General features: G+C 43.1%; 2 protein-coding genes across 2 annotated transcripts in view; one reads left to right on the top strand and one right to left on the bottom strand.

The window, feature by feature from the left end:
* The window catches only part of LOC109886740 (inner nuclear membrane protein Man1), a 38,972-nt gene extending 36,309 nt beyond the window's left edge, over positions 1-2,663 (bottom strand). Inside the window, exon 1 of the mRNA XM_031815412.1 lies at positions 1,112-2,663. Within this exon, the coding sequence (XP_031671272.1) occupies positions 1,112-2,642 (1,531 nt within the window). The 5' untranslated portion in view covers positions 2,643-2,663. The remainder of the gene's footprint in view (positions 1-1,111) is intronic.
* Positions 2,664-4,076: 1,413 nt separating this feature from the next.
* The window catches only part of wif1 (wnt inhibitory factor 1), a 61,840-nt gene continuing 51,038 nt past the window's right edge, over positions 4,077-14,878 (top strand). The window contains exons 1-2 of the mRNA XM_031815162.1: positions 4,077-4,739; positions 4,969-5,108. Coding sequence (XP_031671022.1) covers positions 4,592-4,739; positions 4,969-5,108 — 288 coding nt within the window. The 5' untranslated portion in view covers positions 4,077-4,591. The remainder of the gene's footprint in view (positions 4,740-4,968; positions 5,109-14,878) is intronic.

Here is a 14,878-nt window from a genome sequence, read left to right as displayed (position 1 = left end):
TCTAGACAGTCAGTCACTAATAATCCTGTATAAAGCAGTATCTAGACAGTCAGTCACTAATAATCCTGTATAAAGCAGTATCTAGACAGTCAGTCACTAATACTCCTATGTGTAAAGCAGTATCTAGACAGTCAGTCACTAATAATCCTGTTTAAAGCAGTATCTAGACAGTCAGTCACTAATAATCCTGTATAAAGCAGTATCTAGACAGTCAGTCACTAATAATCCTATGTGTTAAGCAGTATCTAGACAGTCAGTCACTAATAATCCTGTATAAAGCAGTATCTAGACAGTCAGTCACTAATAATCCTGTATAAAGCAGTATCTAGACAGTCAGTCACTAATAATCCTATGTGTTAAGCAGTATCTAGACAGTCAGTCACTAATAATCCTATGTGTTAAGCAGTATCTAGACAGTCAGTCACTAATAATCCTGTATAAAGTAGTATCTAGACAGTCAGACACTAATAATCCTATGTGTTAAGCAGTATCTAGACAGTCAGTCACTAATAATCCTGTATAAAGCAGTATCTAGACAGTCAGTCACTAATAATCCTGTTTAAAGCAGTATCTAGACAGTCAGTCACTAATAATCCTGTATAAAGCAGTATCTAGACAGTCAGTCACTAATAATCCTGTATAAAGCAGTATCTAGACAGTCAGTCACTAATAATCCTGTATAAAGCAGTATCTAGACAGTCAGTCACTAATAATCCTGTATAAAGCAGTATCTAGACAGTCAGTCACTAATAATCCTATGTGTTAAGCAGTATCTAGACAGTCAGTCACTAATAATCCTGTATAAAGCAGTATCTAGACAGTCAGTCACTAATAATCCTGTATAAAGCAGTATCTAGACAGTCAGTCACTAATAATCCTGTATAAAGCAGTATCTAGACAGTCAGTCACTAATATTACAAAATACCTGGGCTGGTTATCAATCAGTTTTAAATATTGATATTATACTGCAATTTGGAAGCAAACTGAAGCTTTATACAATGCTACAATTGAACAGTAAACCTAACCACAGAATGATGGATTGGATTGAGAGACAAAACACTACTAGCTAGCTATGTTTAGGAAGTTACAGTTGACTAGGCTGGATACTTACCGACAACATCGACCTCAGAGGCTCCAGACCCCCTCATCCGGAGATACATGAGGCCGAGTAGGAGGAAGAACAGGCAGGCGGCCATGAGCAGGAACATGGACAGGTAGTGGGCACTGAACCCCCAACCACCGGTGGACGACCCCACCTCCTCCCGCTTGAATTGCTGGAGCAGCTCATCCTCCGGTACCGTGTGCTTCTGCTTGAGACTCGACTGGCTGTAGGCATGGTTGGGACCGCTATGATTTGAATGGTTGGGTCGGTAAGTAGCGGATAGACTGTTGTAGTTGGAGAATCGCGGTCTCAGGCCGATGCTGAATCGGCTGCTGCTGGTGGCGCCATCCCCGCTGTCGATGTGGTTTTTGTTGTAGGCGGAAGACGGGGAATTGTTGCCGCTGCTTTCCCCGGGGCTGCCGCGGTCGCTCTCCCCCATCACAGCCGACACGTAGATGGTCCCCCTGGGGTAATGGCGTCGCAGCAAGCTCCCGCTCAGGGACGATTCACCGGGGCTTCGCTTCTTTCCCTCTTCCTCTTCCTCCTCCTCCCCCCGGCCTCCCATCATGTCTAGTCGACTCCTACTAGCGCCAGGCGTGTCGTTTAGCCTGATTGCCATGCCGCCAGTCGTTTCCTGTCCGTTCTCTGACCCCCTGGCACTTCTGTAGGGAGACGGCTTGGAGGAGTGACTCCGTCTGGAGTAGTGTTGCTGTAAGCGCCGGTCTCGTTGAAGGTCCTGCCCAGATATAATCCCCCCTTCTTCCTCTTCCTCCGAATCTGAGTAATCACCGACTTTCTTACTACTGGCGTTCAGTGAGTAAGACGCCCTGTTCCCATTCAGAGACCGACTGTCTCTCTCCGTCTCCCCTTGAAAATCGTCGTCTTCTTCGGGCTCTTCGTCGTAACCCTTCACTTCCGCGGCCCGCGAGACCTCGAGGCTCGATTTTCCCCGGTCCACCCAATCGAGAGAACCGGGTCCGCTTCTCCTCCCCTCCAGCAGCCCGGAGGGAGAGGAGTTGTTACTGCTGGTACTCACAGCGACTCCCAGGCTCTTCCGAGTGGCGGTAGCAGCTCCCGTTGTAGGCCTGATCTGTTGTTGTTGATACGCGGAACCTCGGTCTCTCCTACCGCTGTGGTTCGCTCCTCGTTTTTTCTTCGGGTCCTCTACGTCCGATTCGTCCGAACTAAAACCCAATACGAACTTCCCCGCTCCACCAGTTCGCTTTTCGTTCAGGACCGGTCGACCACCGGGGCTCCGGGGCGTGACGTCACGGCTAGCTGGCCTGGCTCCGCATCCCGAAGCTCCCGCCGCCGCCGCTGTGTAGCTGCCGTTACCACCGCTACTACTGTTGTTGTTGATACTGCCGCTGTTTCGGTTTTTCCCCGCTCTGGTTCCTCCTTTCTGTTGTTGTTCCTCACGTAGTTTCTTTAGTTTTTTCAAATAAACCGGTCTCGTATTCTCGGAGACCGGGCCTGGAGTGAATCCAAAGCTCTTTAACTCAGAGAAAAGCTCATCGTCCGTTAGCTGCGCCGTCGCCATCTTTACTCGGAGGGGGGAAAAAAAAACTCAAAGCTGTAACGGAAGTGACGAACTAATAGTAAAAAAAATCCAAATATAACCGTATCCTGAGTCAGTCAGCTGTCTACAGGCAGGGGGCAGGCGTCTCAATGAGCTGCTATAAGAACAGTCACGTATAATAGTAGGTTATATCTAGTGTCTGACAGAGTTGTAAAATGCGTCGTTTTATAAACATATTGTTTTATGTGAATATTGATTTTGGAGTTTTACCTCGTATTGGAGGCTAAAGGTTGATCCAATCAAATACATGGTTGGTGATTTTCAGCATCGAGCTGTAGATTCGATGTTTGTTTAGTCACGTAGTCAGAGTCGCAGATGTAGTTTCAGTGTACAGTGAAATACTTAAGCGCCCGAGCTCCAACGGCGCATAATTCCTGTAATAGTCTATAGGAATCTATAGCCTATTATTTATTGTGTATTGTGAGTACTGTAGACTGTTTTTGCATAAACCACCTACCGATATGGTAAAAGGCCTAGTACATTTTATTTATTTATTTTTGTATTTCACATTTTATTTAACCAAGTAGGCTCGCTGAGAGAGAACAAGTTCTCATTTACAACTACGACCTGGCCAAGATAAAGCAAAGCAGTGCGACACGAACAACAACACAGAGTTACACATGGAATAAACAAACATACAGTCAATAATACAGTAGAAAAACTCTATATATAATGTGTGCATACATACTGTATGAGACTGTCTTGTCACCTTACATACATACTGTAGGCATGTCATGTCACCTTTAGACCAGATGAGGGTATGGTTATGTGTGGAATTAGGGTTGTAGGAAAGGCAGTCTACATTCATTGGAAGTTCACAAATAAGAATTTCATGATTAATACAGGTTATAGGTCTACTGGTTTGAAACATTCTATTTTAGGAGTTTTTTTTATGGAAAAAAATTACATATATTTTTTTAATGTAACTTTCATTTAACTAGGGAAGTCATTAATTAATTAATTAAGAATGAAAAAAAAAATTATACTCAGTGTAGCCTATGGCATTTGTTCTTCCGTAATCTAGTGATATTGATTTGATATATTTAATCATGAATAACACCAATTGTCATTGACAAAACTCTGTTGGAATGCAATAAAATAACACGTCTGGCATTTCTGCATTTCTCGCCCGTTTCCACTCGAACAGCTCAGTATTACCATCCTGTAGAATATGGGCACCAGGTGACATACCACAATCTGAAGTGTTTATCTTGGAGAGTTTTATGGGCCTTATAAGACAAAGACCACACAGGGAGATGATTTGTCTTGAAGCCCCCCCCCCGTCCCCCGTCCCCCCGTCCCTCCACCCTTTTCCTCTTTCTATTTTGGATGCTTGAATTGAGTCAGTGCAACAAACACATGTTTGTTTTATGAGAATAGGTCCGCTAGCTACATCATGCAATTCTCATCGCCATGTGAATATTTTGTAGGCTATAATTTATAATGATTGTTATGTTTTTTTTTTACTGGGATTCGTCAGAAAAACGGATGTGTGGGTAAAAATAAAATGAAAAAATAAAATCAGGGAAAGATTAGACCCCTACTCAGACCAAGAAATAAGTATTTATAGTGCAAGTTGTTTGTCAACATGTTACGTCATTTACTTCCTATCGCGTTAATCAATAGGCAGGCATAGCCTAACTAAATGTGCACCAACTCTTTACTTCCCATGTCCCACTGCGCCACCGTGTGGCCACATACCCTCCCTGCAGCGCCCGCTGTGTACAAGTAGCTTGCAACGTAGCGCAGGCGTCTCACTGTCAATGAAAGAGGCTCACTCACGGCATACCAGACTTGAGTACAGTGGCAAACCCAGCATACACAGGACACACAATTGAACTACGAGGAGAGCCGAACGGAGATACATTTACAATTGAACAGGGTTAGATTTGAGAGGCTTGCAACTCAGGATGGCTACCGAGACAGCCTCTGTTCTTCTGTCCCCCATCAAAACGTGCTTCCTTCTACTTTTGGGTGGTTTGATGTCCAAAGCTGCGCAGGAGCAGCAGGGAAGTTTGTACATGTGGATTGATGCCAACCAAGCCAGAATCCTAATTGGTAAGTAGCGTTTATTTTTTAATTAATCCAATGTTACAGTGTCACTTGAATTAGCTTATTAAATATTAAATATGTATTATAACTTTAACTTTAAAGGTTAAAGGGATGAGTTACAAACACTGGGACCCCTATTATATTGGACTGAGTTAAACTTTGTAGACACCCCCATGCGCTTTCGCGTGTGTTTTTAAATGCTCTTGTTGAAATGTCAGTGTGTGTTATTGTGCAGGTTTTGAGGAGGATATCTTGATCGTGTCAGAGGGAAAGATGGCTCCATTCACAACGGACTTCAGAAAGGCCCAGCAGAGGATGCCTGCGATACCTGTCAATATCCAGAACGTCAACTTCACCTGGCAAGCTACTGAACAGGTAGGAGACGGTGATAGGGTCACATTTGCCTATAGGCCTACTTTCATTTGAAAAGAGGAAAATGTGTGTATTTGATTCCATCTATTGTAATACTTTTAGTGGTCATCGATAGGCTTTATCAAAGGCTATTGATCTGAGAACATGCGCGTAATTGTAGCCAGTGCGCAATGCGGTGACTAGTGCGCAATTCTATATGGCGATAAGGCTGCAATTCATTTTGTTTTTAGAAAATAATGATAAAGGTTGTTTTTTTATTTTGAATCGATAGGTTAATAGCCAATGTTTAGTATGCATTGATTACCCACATTATGCATTTAAAAAACGAACTTCAAATGAAGAATGTCTTTGAAATGATTGTCTCGGTAAAGATCAATAAACTAGACAAGAGCCACTGACTATCCTCCACACTTAAAACCTTCATTCAAAAACTAGTCCACATTTCTTCTGAACTATTGTTTCTCACGCTTTCCCTACATCAAAGGCCCAATTCTGATCAAACAACCTCGCCATTTTTTAGGTTTAAAAAGAAGCCTATGCGCGCGGTAGCAGTAGATGATTGATTTTAAAAGAGATTTAGCTTGAGCTCTCTGACCAGTTTCCTTTTTTTAATATTGTAATTCCCATCTCTTGCGGTATTTTACACGTCGGTGTCGTGGACCTGCCGCCACGGATCAAAGCGCCGGGGCGCCGCCAGGCCGCATCTAGGACATGTGCAAAACATCTGGTCCATCTGCGCTTTTGAAAACATTGGTCAAATTCTCAGACGCGTGCCAGACCCATCCCGCGTTCTTTATTGGAACTGAGAAGGAGAAGAAGGTTCCATTTGGAATCGCTTTTTTGCAATGGTGTCCTTGTTCATAAGCTTTGTTATGAGAACAGCTTTGGGAATAACAGTCAAAATTATTTTATTACACACAAAAAAAATGCCTTTCAAACAAGTCTTCTCTCTCATATAAGTGATCTGGTAACCTACTGTTGAGGCCACTGGACAATATTGACATTTATGTATAACACACATAAAACGGTTATGAACTATTGATGGTAATCATGTAATGAGGATGCAAATGAACCCTCTTTTATGTTCAAAGACATTGAGCTTCATGAAGACTTCACAAGGAGCCTAGGCTATATTTATTTATTTATTTATTTATTTATTCATTCATTCATTTATATACAGTACCAGTCAAAAGGTTTGGACACACCGACTCATTCAAGGGTTTTTCTTCATTTTTTACTATTTTCTACATTGTAGAATAATAGTGAAGACATCAAAACTATGAAATAACACATATGGAATCATGTAGTAACCAAAAATAGTGTTAAACAAATCAATATAAAATTCTTGAAATTTTCTAGATTGACTGATCTTCGTGTCTTAAAGTAAAGATGGACTGTCATTGCTCTTTGCTTATTTGAGCTGTTCTTGCCATAATATGGACTTGGTCTTTTACCAAATTGGGCTATCTTCTACCTTGTCACAACACAACTGATTGGCTCAAACGCATTAAGAAGGAAAGAAATTCCACAAATCAACTTTTAAGAAGGCATACCTGTTAATTAAAATAATTCCAGGTGACTACCTCATGAAGCTGGTTGAGAGAGTGCCAAGAGTGTGCAAAGCTGTCATCAAGGCAAAGGGTGACTACTTTGAAGAATATAAAATATATTTTGATTTCTTTAACACTATTTTTGGTTACTACATGATTCCATATGTGTTATTTCATAGTTTTGATGTCTTCACTATTATTCTACAATGTAGAAAATAGTTTTTTTTAAATTAAGAAAAACCCTTGAATGAGTAGGTGTGTCCAAAATTTTGACTGGTACTGTACATATATATACTTTTTGGGGTTGCATGCGACTATTACAACAGGTGTAGGTAGACCTTACAGTGAAAATGCTTACTGATGAACCCTTAATAACCAACAGGTGTAGGTAGACCTTAATAACCAACAGGTGTAGGTAGACCTTAATAACCAACAGGTGTAGGTAGACCTTAATAACCAACAGGTGTAGGTAGACCTTACAGTGAAAATGTTTACTGATGAGCCCTTAACCAACTGGTGTAGGTAGACCTTAATAACCAACAGGTGTAGGTAGACCTTAATAACCAACAGGTGTAGGTAGACCTTACAGTGAAAATGCTTACTGATGAGACCTTAATAACCAACAGGTGTAGGTAGACCTAAATAACCAACAGGTGTAGGTAGACCTTAATAACCAACAGGTGTAGGTAGACCTTAATAACCAACAGGTGTAGGTAGACCTTACAGTGAAAATGCTTACTGATGAGCCCTTAACCAACAGGTGTAGGTAGACCTTAATAACCAACAGGTGTAGGTAGACCTTAATAACCAACAGGTGTAGGTAGACCTTAATAACCAACAGGTGTAGGTAGACCTTAATAACCAACAGGTGTAGGTAGACCTTACAGTGAAAATGTTTACTGATGAGCCCTTAACCAACTGGTGTAGGTAGACCTTAATAACCAACAGGTGTAGGTAGACCTTAATAACCAACAGGTGTAGGTAGACCTTAATAACCAACAGGTGTAGGTAGACCTTAATAACCAACAGGTGTAGGTAGACCTTAATAACCAACAGGTGTAGGTAGACCTTAATAACCAACAGGTGTAGGTAGACCTTACAGTGAAAATGCTTACTGATGAGCCCTTAACCAACAGGTGTAGGGAGACCTTAATAACCAACAGGTGTAGGTAGACCTTAATAACCAACAGGTGTAGGTAGACCTTAATAACCAACAGGTGTAGGTAGACCTTAATAACCAACAGGTGTAGGTAGACCTTAATAACCAACAGGTGTAGGTAGACCTTAATAACCAACAGGTGTAGGTAGACCTTAATAACCAACAGGTGTAGGTAGACCTTAATAACCAACAGGTGTAGGTAGACCTTAATAACCAACTGGTGTAGGTAGACCTTAATAACCAACAGGTGTAGGTAGACCTTAATATCCAACAGGTGTAGGTAGACCTTAATAACCAACAGGTGTAGGTAGACCTTAATAACCAACAGGTGTAGGTAGACCTTACAGTGAAAATGCTTACTGATGAGCCCTTAACCAACAGGTGTAGGTAGACCTTAATAACCAACAGGTGTTGGTAGACCTTAATAACCAACAGGTGTAGGTAGACCTTAATAACCAACAGTTGTAGGTAGACCTTAATAACCAACAGGTGTAGGTAGTCCTTAATAACCAACAGGTGTAGGTAGACCTTACAGTGAAAATGCTTACTGATGAGCCCTTAACCAACTGGTGTAGGTAGACCTTAATAACCAACAGGTGTAGGTAGACCTTAATAACCAACAGGTGTAGGTAGACCTTAATAACCAACAGGTGTAGGTAGACCTTACAGTGAAAATGCTTACTGATGAGCCCTTAATAACCAACAGGTGTAGGTAGACCTTAATAACCAACAGGTGTAGGTAGACCTTAATAACCAACAGGTGTAGGTAGACCTTAATAACCAACAGGTGTAGGTAGACCTTACAGTGAAAATGCTTACTGATGAGCCCTTAATAACCAACAGGTGTAGGTAGACCTTAATAACCAACAGGTGTAGGTAGACCTTAATAACCAACAGGTGTAGGTAGACCTTAATAACCAACAGGTGTAGGTAGACCTTACAGTGAAAATGCTTACTGATGAGTCCTTAACCAACAGGTGTAGGTAGACCTTAATAACCAACAGGTGTAGGTAGACCTTAATAACCAACAGGTGTAGGTAGACCTTAATAACCAACAGGTGTAGGTAGACCTTAATAACCAACAGGTGTAGGTAGACCTTACAGTGAAAATGCTTACTGATGAGCCCTTAATAACCAACAGGTGTAGGTAGACCTTAATAACCAACAGGTGTAGGTAGACCTTAATAACCAACAGGTGTAGGTAGACCTTAATAACCAACAGGTGTAGGTAGACCTTAATAACCAACAGGTGTAGGTAGACCTTAATAACCAACAGGTGTAGGTAGACCTTACAGTGAAAATGCTTACTGATGAGCCCTTAATAACCAACAGGTGTAGGTAGACCTTAATAACCAACAGGTGTAGGTAGACCTTAATAACCAACAGGTGTAGGTAGACCTTAATAACCAACAGGTGTAGGTAGACCTTAATAACCAACAGGTGTAGGTAGACCTTAATAACCAACAGGTGTAGGTAGACCTTAATAACCAACAGGTGTAGGTAGACCTTAATAACCAACAGGTGTAGGTAGACCTTAATAACCAACAGGTGTAGGTAGACCTTACAGTGAAAATGCTTACTGATGAGCCCTTAATAACCAACAGGTGTAGGTAGACCTTATAACCAACAGGTGTAGGTAGACCTTAATAACCAACAGGTGTAGGTAGACCTTAATAACCAACAGGTATAGGTAGACCTTAATAACCAACAGGTGTAGGTAGACCTTAATAACCAACAGGTGTAGGGAGACCTTAATAACCAACAGGTGTAGGTAGACCTTAATAACCAACAGGTGTAGGTAGACCTTAATAACCAACAGGTGTAGGTAGACCTTAATAACCAACAGGTGTAGGTAGACCTTACAGTGAAAATGTTTACTGATGAGCCCTGAACCAACAGGTGTAGGTAGACCTTAATAACCAACAGGTGTAGGTAGACCTTAATAACCAACAGGTATAGGTAGACAATAACCAACAGGTGTAGGTAGACCTTAATAACCAACAGGTGTAGGTAGACCTTAATAACCAACAGGTGTAGGTAGACCTTAATAACCAACAGGTATAGGTAGACCTTAATAACCAACAGTTGTAGGTAGACCTTAATAACCAACAGGTGTAGGTAGACCTTAATAACCAACAGGTGTAGGTAGACCTTACAGTGAAAATGTTTACTGAGGAGCTCTTAACCAACAAAAAAATGAACATAAGAACACGATTGTTTAAGAGCCCATAAAACGGCAGCCATCTTTTATTCAAGGCAGGGGACCCACCAGCTCTGTGGGCCCATGCGAATGTCATCGATGTCGATTTTTTTATATTTTTTAAAATTAATAAATAATTTTGACAGTAACCCTCAAAACAAAATCATTCATAAACCGTTTTAATTTCCATATGTACTAGGAAGCTTAAGTGTATGTTTCTTGGGCTTCAGGAATGTAACTGAAACAATGAAAAAAGGAAAACTGATTGAAAGTATAAGGGGATATCAGTGAACAAACGCCGTGATCGAAGCTACGAAGACGCCCGTGCAGTGAGTGAAGCTTACTCAGGTGTTCAAACAGGCTGGGCTGGATGAACAGCGCTCTAGCTCTGCCACCTTTCACCGCGGATGCGGAAGTGCGATATCGGCGTATGCGGTGGATTGAGACGTATCAAATGCAAAAATAAATAAATAAAATAAGATATCTCTATTTTTAAATTGATGGGTTTTGATGGGAATTTTTTTGGTATTATTATTAATTAGATCGACACACGGCTGCGTCAATCGACTGTCAAGTATTAAGGGACGGGCCGTTACCGTGGTAACAACACTCTGTGTCAGCGTCAGATGAGAAGTTCCGTGTCTCTTCACTAGCAGCAGAGAGTTGCAGCAAACTCAAAACTAATATTGAAAAACAACCTAGCATATGTGAACAAAAACGATGGAACTAGCCAAGAAACACCAGGGGACTGAAAGATCTGATAGACTGGTTGTTTCTATTGGGGATTTTCAAATGAGTAATTTTCCCTATTTTACTCATGTTTGTTTTAAACTTTTTATATTTTTATGTCTGTTTTGAGTAACCCTTGTCAACTCAGTCACCGATGGAGTCAATATTTGTGTTATTCGGGAAAAATATTTGAGTCTACTGCACTATGCCACTGCAGAGTGACAAATCATTTCTGAATCATGACTGAATGATAATCTTGAAAGGGTTTAAAGGCACCAGTATTGTCCTCTGAAAACACAAATAAACCATCATCGTTTGGATTGTGGAATATCCCCTACATCCATAGAAGATAGGAAGAGAGATGGGAAACACTGTCTGTCCATAATGATACACTATTCCCTATAGAGTGCACTACTTTTACATCCATAGAAGATAGGAAGAGAGATAGGAAACACTGTCTGTCCATAATGACACACTATTCCCTATATAGTGCACTACTTTTGACCAGAGCGAGGAATAGGGTGCCATTTGGGACACAGACCTTGTGTTGAGAGAGCATTGTTCCCCTGCCACGTGAAGGGCCTGTCTCTGTCAGGAGGAATCCCAGGGGCCCCAGGGGCCACGCGCTACATTGTTATTAGGTCACAGAGCCATGACCTCACCGCTCCCTGGGTGGGAGGCCCCTGGACCACAGTGCCATTCCTTCTAGAAAGATCACCCTTTTCTCTGCCTCACCCTCTTCTCCTCCCCCTCGTCGCCTTCTCCTCCTCTTCTCCTCATCCTCTTCACCCTCTTTACCCTCTCTTCTTCTCCACTTCACCCTCTTCTCCTCCTCTTTACCCTCTTCTCCTCCTCTTTACACTCTCCTCCTCCTCTTCACCTTCTCCTCCTCTTCACCCTCTTCTCCTCCTCTTCACCCTCTTCTCCTCCTCTTTACCCTCTTCTCCTCTTCTTCACCCTCTTCTCCTCCTCTTTACCCTCTTCTCCTCCTCTTCACCTTCTCCTCCTCTTTACCCTCTTCTCCTCTTCTTCACCCTCTTCTCCTCCTCTTTACCCTCTTCTTCTCCTCCTCTTTACCCTCTTCTCCTCCTCTTTACCCTCTTCTCCTCCTCTTCACCCTCTTCCCCCCCGTTACCCTCTTGTCCTCCTCTTTACCCTCTTGTCCTCCTCTTTACCCTCTTCTCCTCCTCTTCACCCTCTTCTCATCCTCTTCTCCTCCTCTTTACCCTCTTCTTTACGCTCCTCTCCTCTTCTTTACCCTCTTCACCCTCTTCTCCTCCTCTTCACCCTCTTCTCCTCCTCTTCACCATCCCCTCCTCCTCTTCACCCTCTTCTCCTCCTTTTCACCCTCTTCTCCTCCTCTTTACCCTCTTCTCCTCCTCCTCTTTACCCTCTTCTCCTCCTCCTCTTTACCCTCTTCTTCTCCTCTTCTTTACCCTCTTCTCCTCCTCTTTACCCTCTTCTCCTCCTCCTCTTTACCCCGCTTCTCCTCCTCCTCTTTACCCGCTTCTCCTCCTCTTCTTTACCCTCTTCTCCTCCTCTTTACCCCCTTCTCCTCCTCTTTACCCTCTTCTCCTCTTCTCCTCACCCTCTTCTCCTCCTCTTCTTTACCCTCTTCTCCTCCTCTTTACCCTCTTCTCCTCCTCTTTACCCCCTTCTCCTCTTTACCCTCTTCTCCTCCTCTTCTCCTCACCCTCTTCTCCTCCTCTTCTTTACCCTCTTCTCCTCCTCTTTACCCCCTTCCCCTCCTCTTTACCCTCTTCTCCTCCTCTTCTCCTCACCCTCTTCTCCTCCTCTTCTTTACCCTCTTCTCCTCCTCTTTACCCTCTTCTCCTCCTCTTTACCCTCTTCTCCTCCTCTTCTTTACCCTCTTCTCCTCTTCTTTACCCTCTTCTCCTCCTCTTTACCCTCTTCTCCTCCTCCTCTTTACCCTCTTCTCCTCCTCTTTACCCTCTTCTCCTCCTCTTTACCCTCTTCTCCTCCTCTTTACCCTCTTCTCCTCCTCCTCTTTACCCTCTTCTCCTCCTCCTCTTTACCCTCTTCTCCTCACCCTCTTCTCCTCCTCTTCTTTACCCTCTTCTCCTCCTCTTTACCCTCTTCTCCTCCTCTTTACCCTCTTCTCCTCCTCCTCTTACCCTCTTCTCCTCCTCTTTACCCTCTTCTCCTCCTCTTTACCCTCTTCTCCTCCTCTTTACCCTCTTCTCCTCCTCCTCTTTACCCTCTTCTCCTTCTCTTTACCCTCTTCTCCTCCTCTTTACCCTCTTCTCCTCACCCTCTTCTCCCCCTTCTTCTTTTAGATTCTTATTGTTTCTTCTCAATTCTTGCCTTCATCGTCTTCTTCATCTTCTTCTTCAGATTGAGCTAGTGGTTTGTGAGGAGGGGTGTTCATGGATGGGAGAATTCTCTTATCAGTAAAAACAAGGAATCCACATACATAAACACCTATTGTGGGAGACTGCAACAAGTGTGTTGACATCCATAATAAACTGTAAACTTGTTTTAGTCAAAGTAATGACCAATATCTCTTCCTGATGAGATCATCTCTGGTGACAGCAAATTACAGAGAGCGGAACGGACCAGAGCTTTACACACACACACACACACACACACACACACACACACACACACACACACACACACACACACACACACACACACACACACACACACACACACACACACACACACACACACACACACACACACACACACACACACACAGAGTAGGGACTTCTGGTCCCCACAAGAATAGTTAAACACATCCACACACAAAAACTCACACACAAAACATACAGAGATCGTAATCCGGTAATGGCATGTTGAGTCGGTAAATGAGAGTGGGAGAGAGAGCGAGAGGGAAGGAGAGAGAGAGAGAGAGAGGGAAGGAGAGAGAGAGAGAGAGGGAAGGAAGGAGAGAAAGAGAGAGAGGGAAGGAAGGAGAGAGAGAGAGGGAAGGAGAGAGAGAGAGGGAAGGAGAGAGAGTGGGAAGGAGAGAGAGAGAGGGAAGGAGGGAGAGGGATAGAGAGAGAGAGAGGGATAGAGAGAGAGAGAGAGAGGAGAGGGAATGAGAGTGAGAGGGAAGGAGAGAGAGGGATAGAGAGAGAGAGATACAGAAAGAGGGCCCTTCTCTTCCCTGGGTCCTGTTACCCCCTGTACTTCAAAGGCAGCCGGCGAAGCTTAGGAACAAAAGCCTGGGGCATGAAAGGCTGCATGGTGGAGAGTTATCTGTGTTGGTTATTACCATTCAGCTGCAGGATTAGCCTCCTCTTCCTCTGCCCGCCTTGTGTACCTTTCCCTTCATCAAACGCTTTGACACTGGGAAGCATTCACTGCATAGAGGGAACATCGCAGTCTCCCCTTTCCTCTCTCCCTCTTTCATCTCTCTGTTCTGGGATCTCCCCCCCCCCTCCCTGTGTGTGTTCTGTCATGCCTCCCCAATCACTTGACACGAGAGACAGAGAGACCACATGTCATCTAGAGAGAGACCACATGTCATTTAAAGAGACCACATGTCATTTAGAGAGAGACCACATGTCATTTAGAGAGACCACATGTCATTTAGAGAGAGAGAACACATGTCATTTAGAGAAAAAGAGAGAGAGACCACATGTCATTTTCATCTCACTGTTCTGGGATCTCTCTCCCCCCCCTCCCTGTGTGTGTTCTGTCATGCCTCCCCCAATCACTTGACAAGAGAGACAGAGAGACCACATGTCATTTAGAGAGAGAGAACACATGTCATTTAGAAAGAGAGACCACGTGTCATTTAGAGAGAGAGAGACCACATGACATTTAGAGAGAGAGACCACATGTCATTTAGAGAGAGAGACCACATGTCATTTAGAGAGACCACATGTCATTTAAAGAGACCACATGTCATTTAGAGAGAGACCACATGTCATTTAGAGAGAAAGAGAGATTGAGACCACATGTCATTTAGAGAGAGAGACCACGTGTCATTTAAAGAGAGATACCACATGTCATTTAGAGAGAGAGATTATATGTCATTTAGAGAGAGAGGGACCACATGTCATTTAGAGAAAGAGACCACATGTCATTTAGAGAGAGAGATACCACATGTCATTTAGAGAGAGACCACATGTCATTTAGAGAGAGATACCACATGTCATTTAGA

Source organism: Oncorhynchus kisutch, unplaced genomic scaffold (assembly GCF_002021735.2).
Source record: "Oncorhynchus kisutch isolate 150728-3 unplaced genomic scaffold, Okis_V2 Okis09a-Okis19a_hom, whole genome shotgun sequence".
Lineage (NCBI taxonomy): Eukaryota > Metazoa > Chordata > Actinopteri > Salmoniformes > Salmonidae > Oncorhynchus > Oncorhynchus kisutch.
Note: the sequence above shows the minus strand (reverse complement) of the source record. Positions and strands in the feature narration are given on the sequence as shown.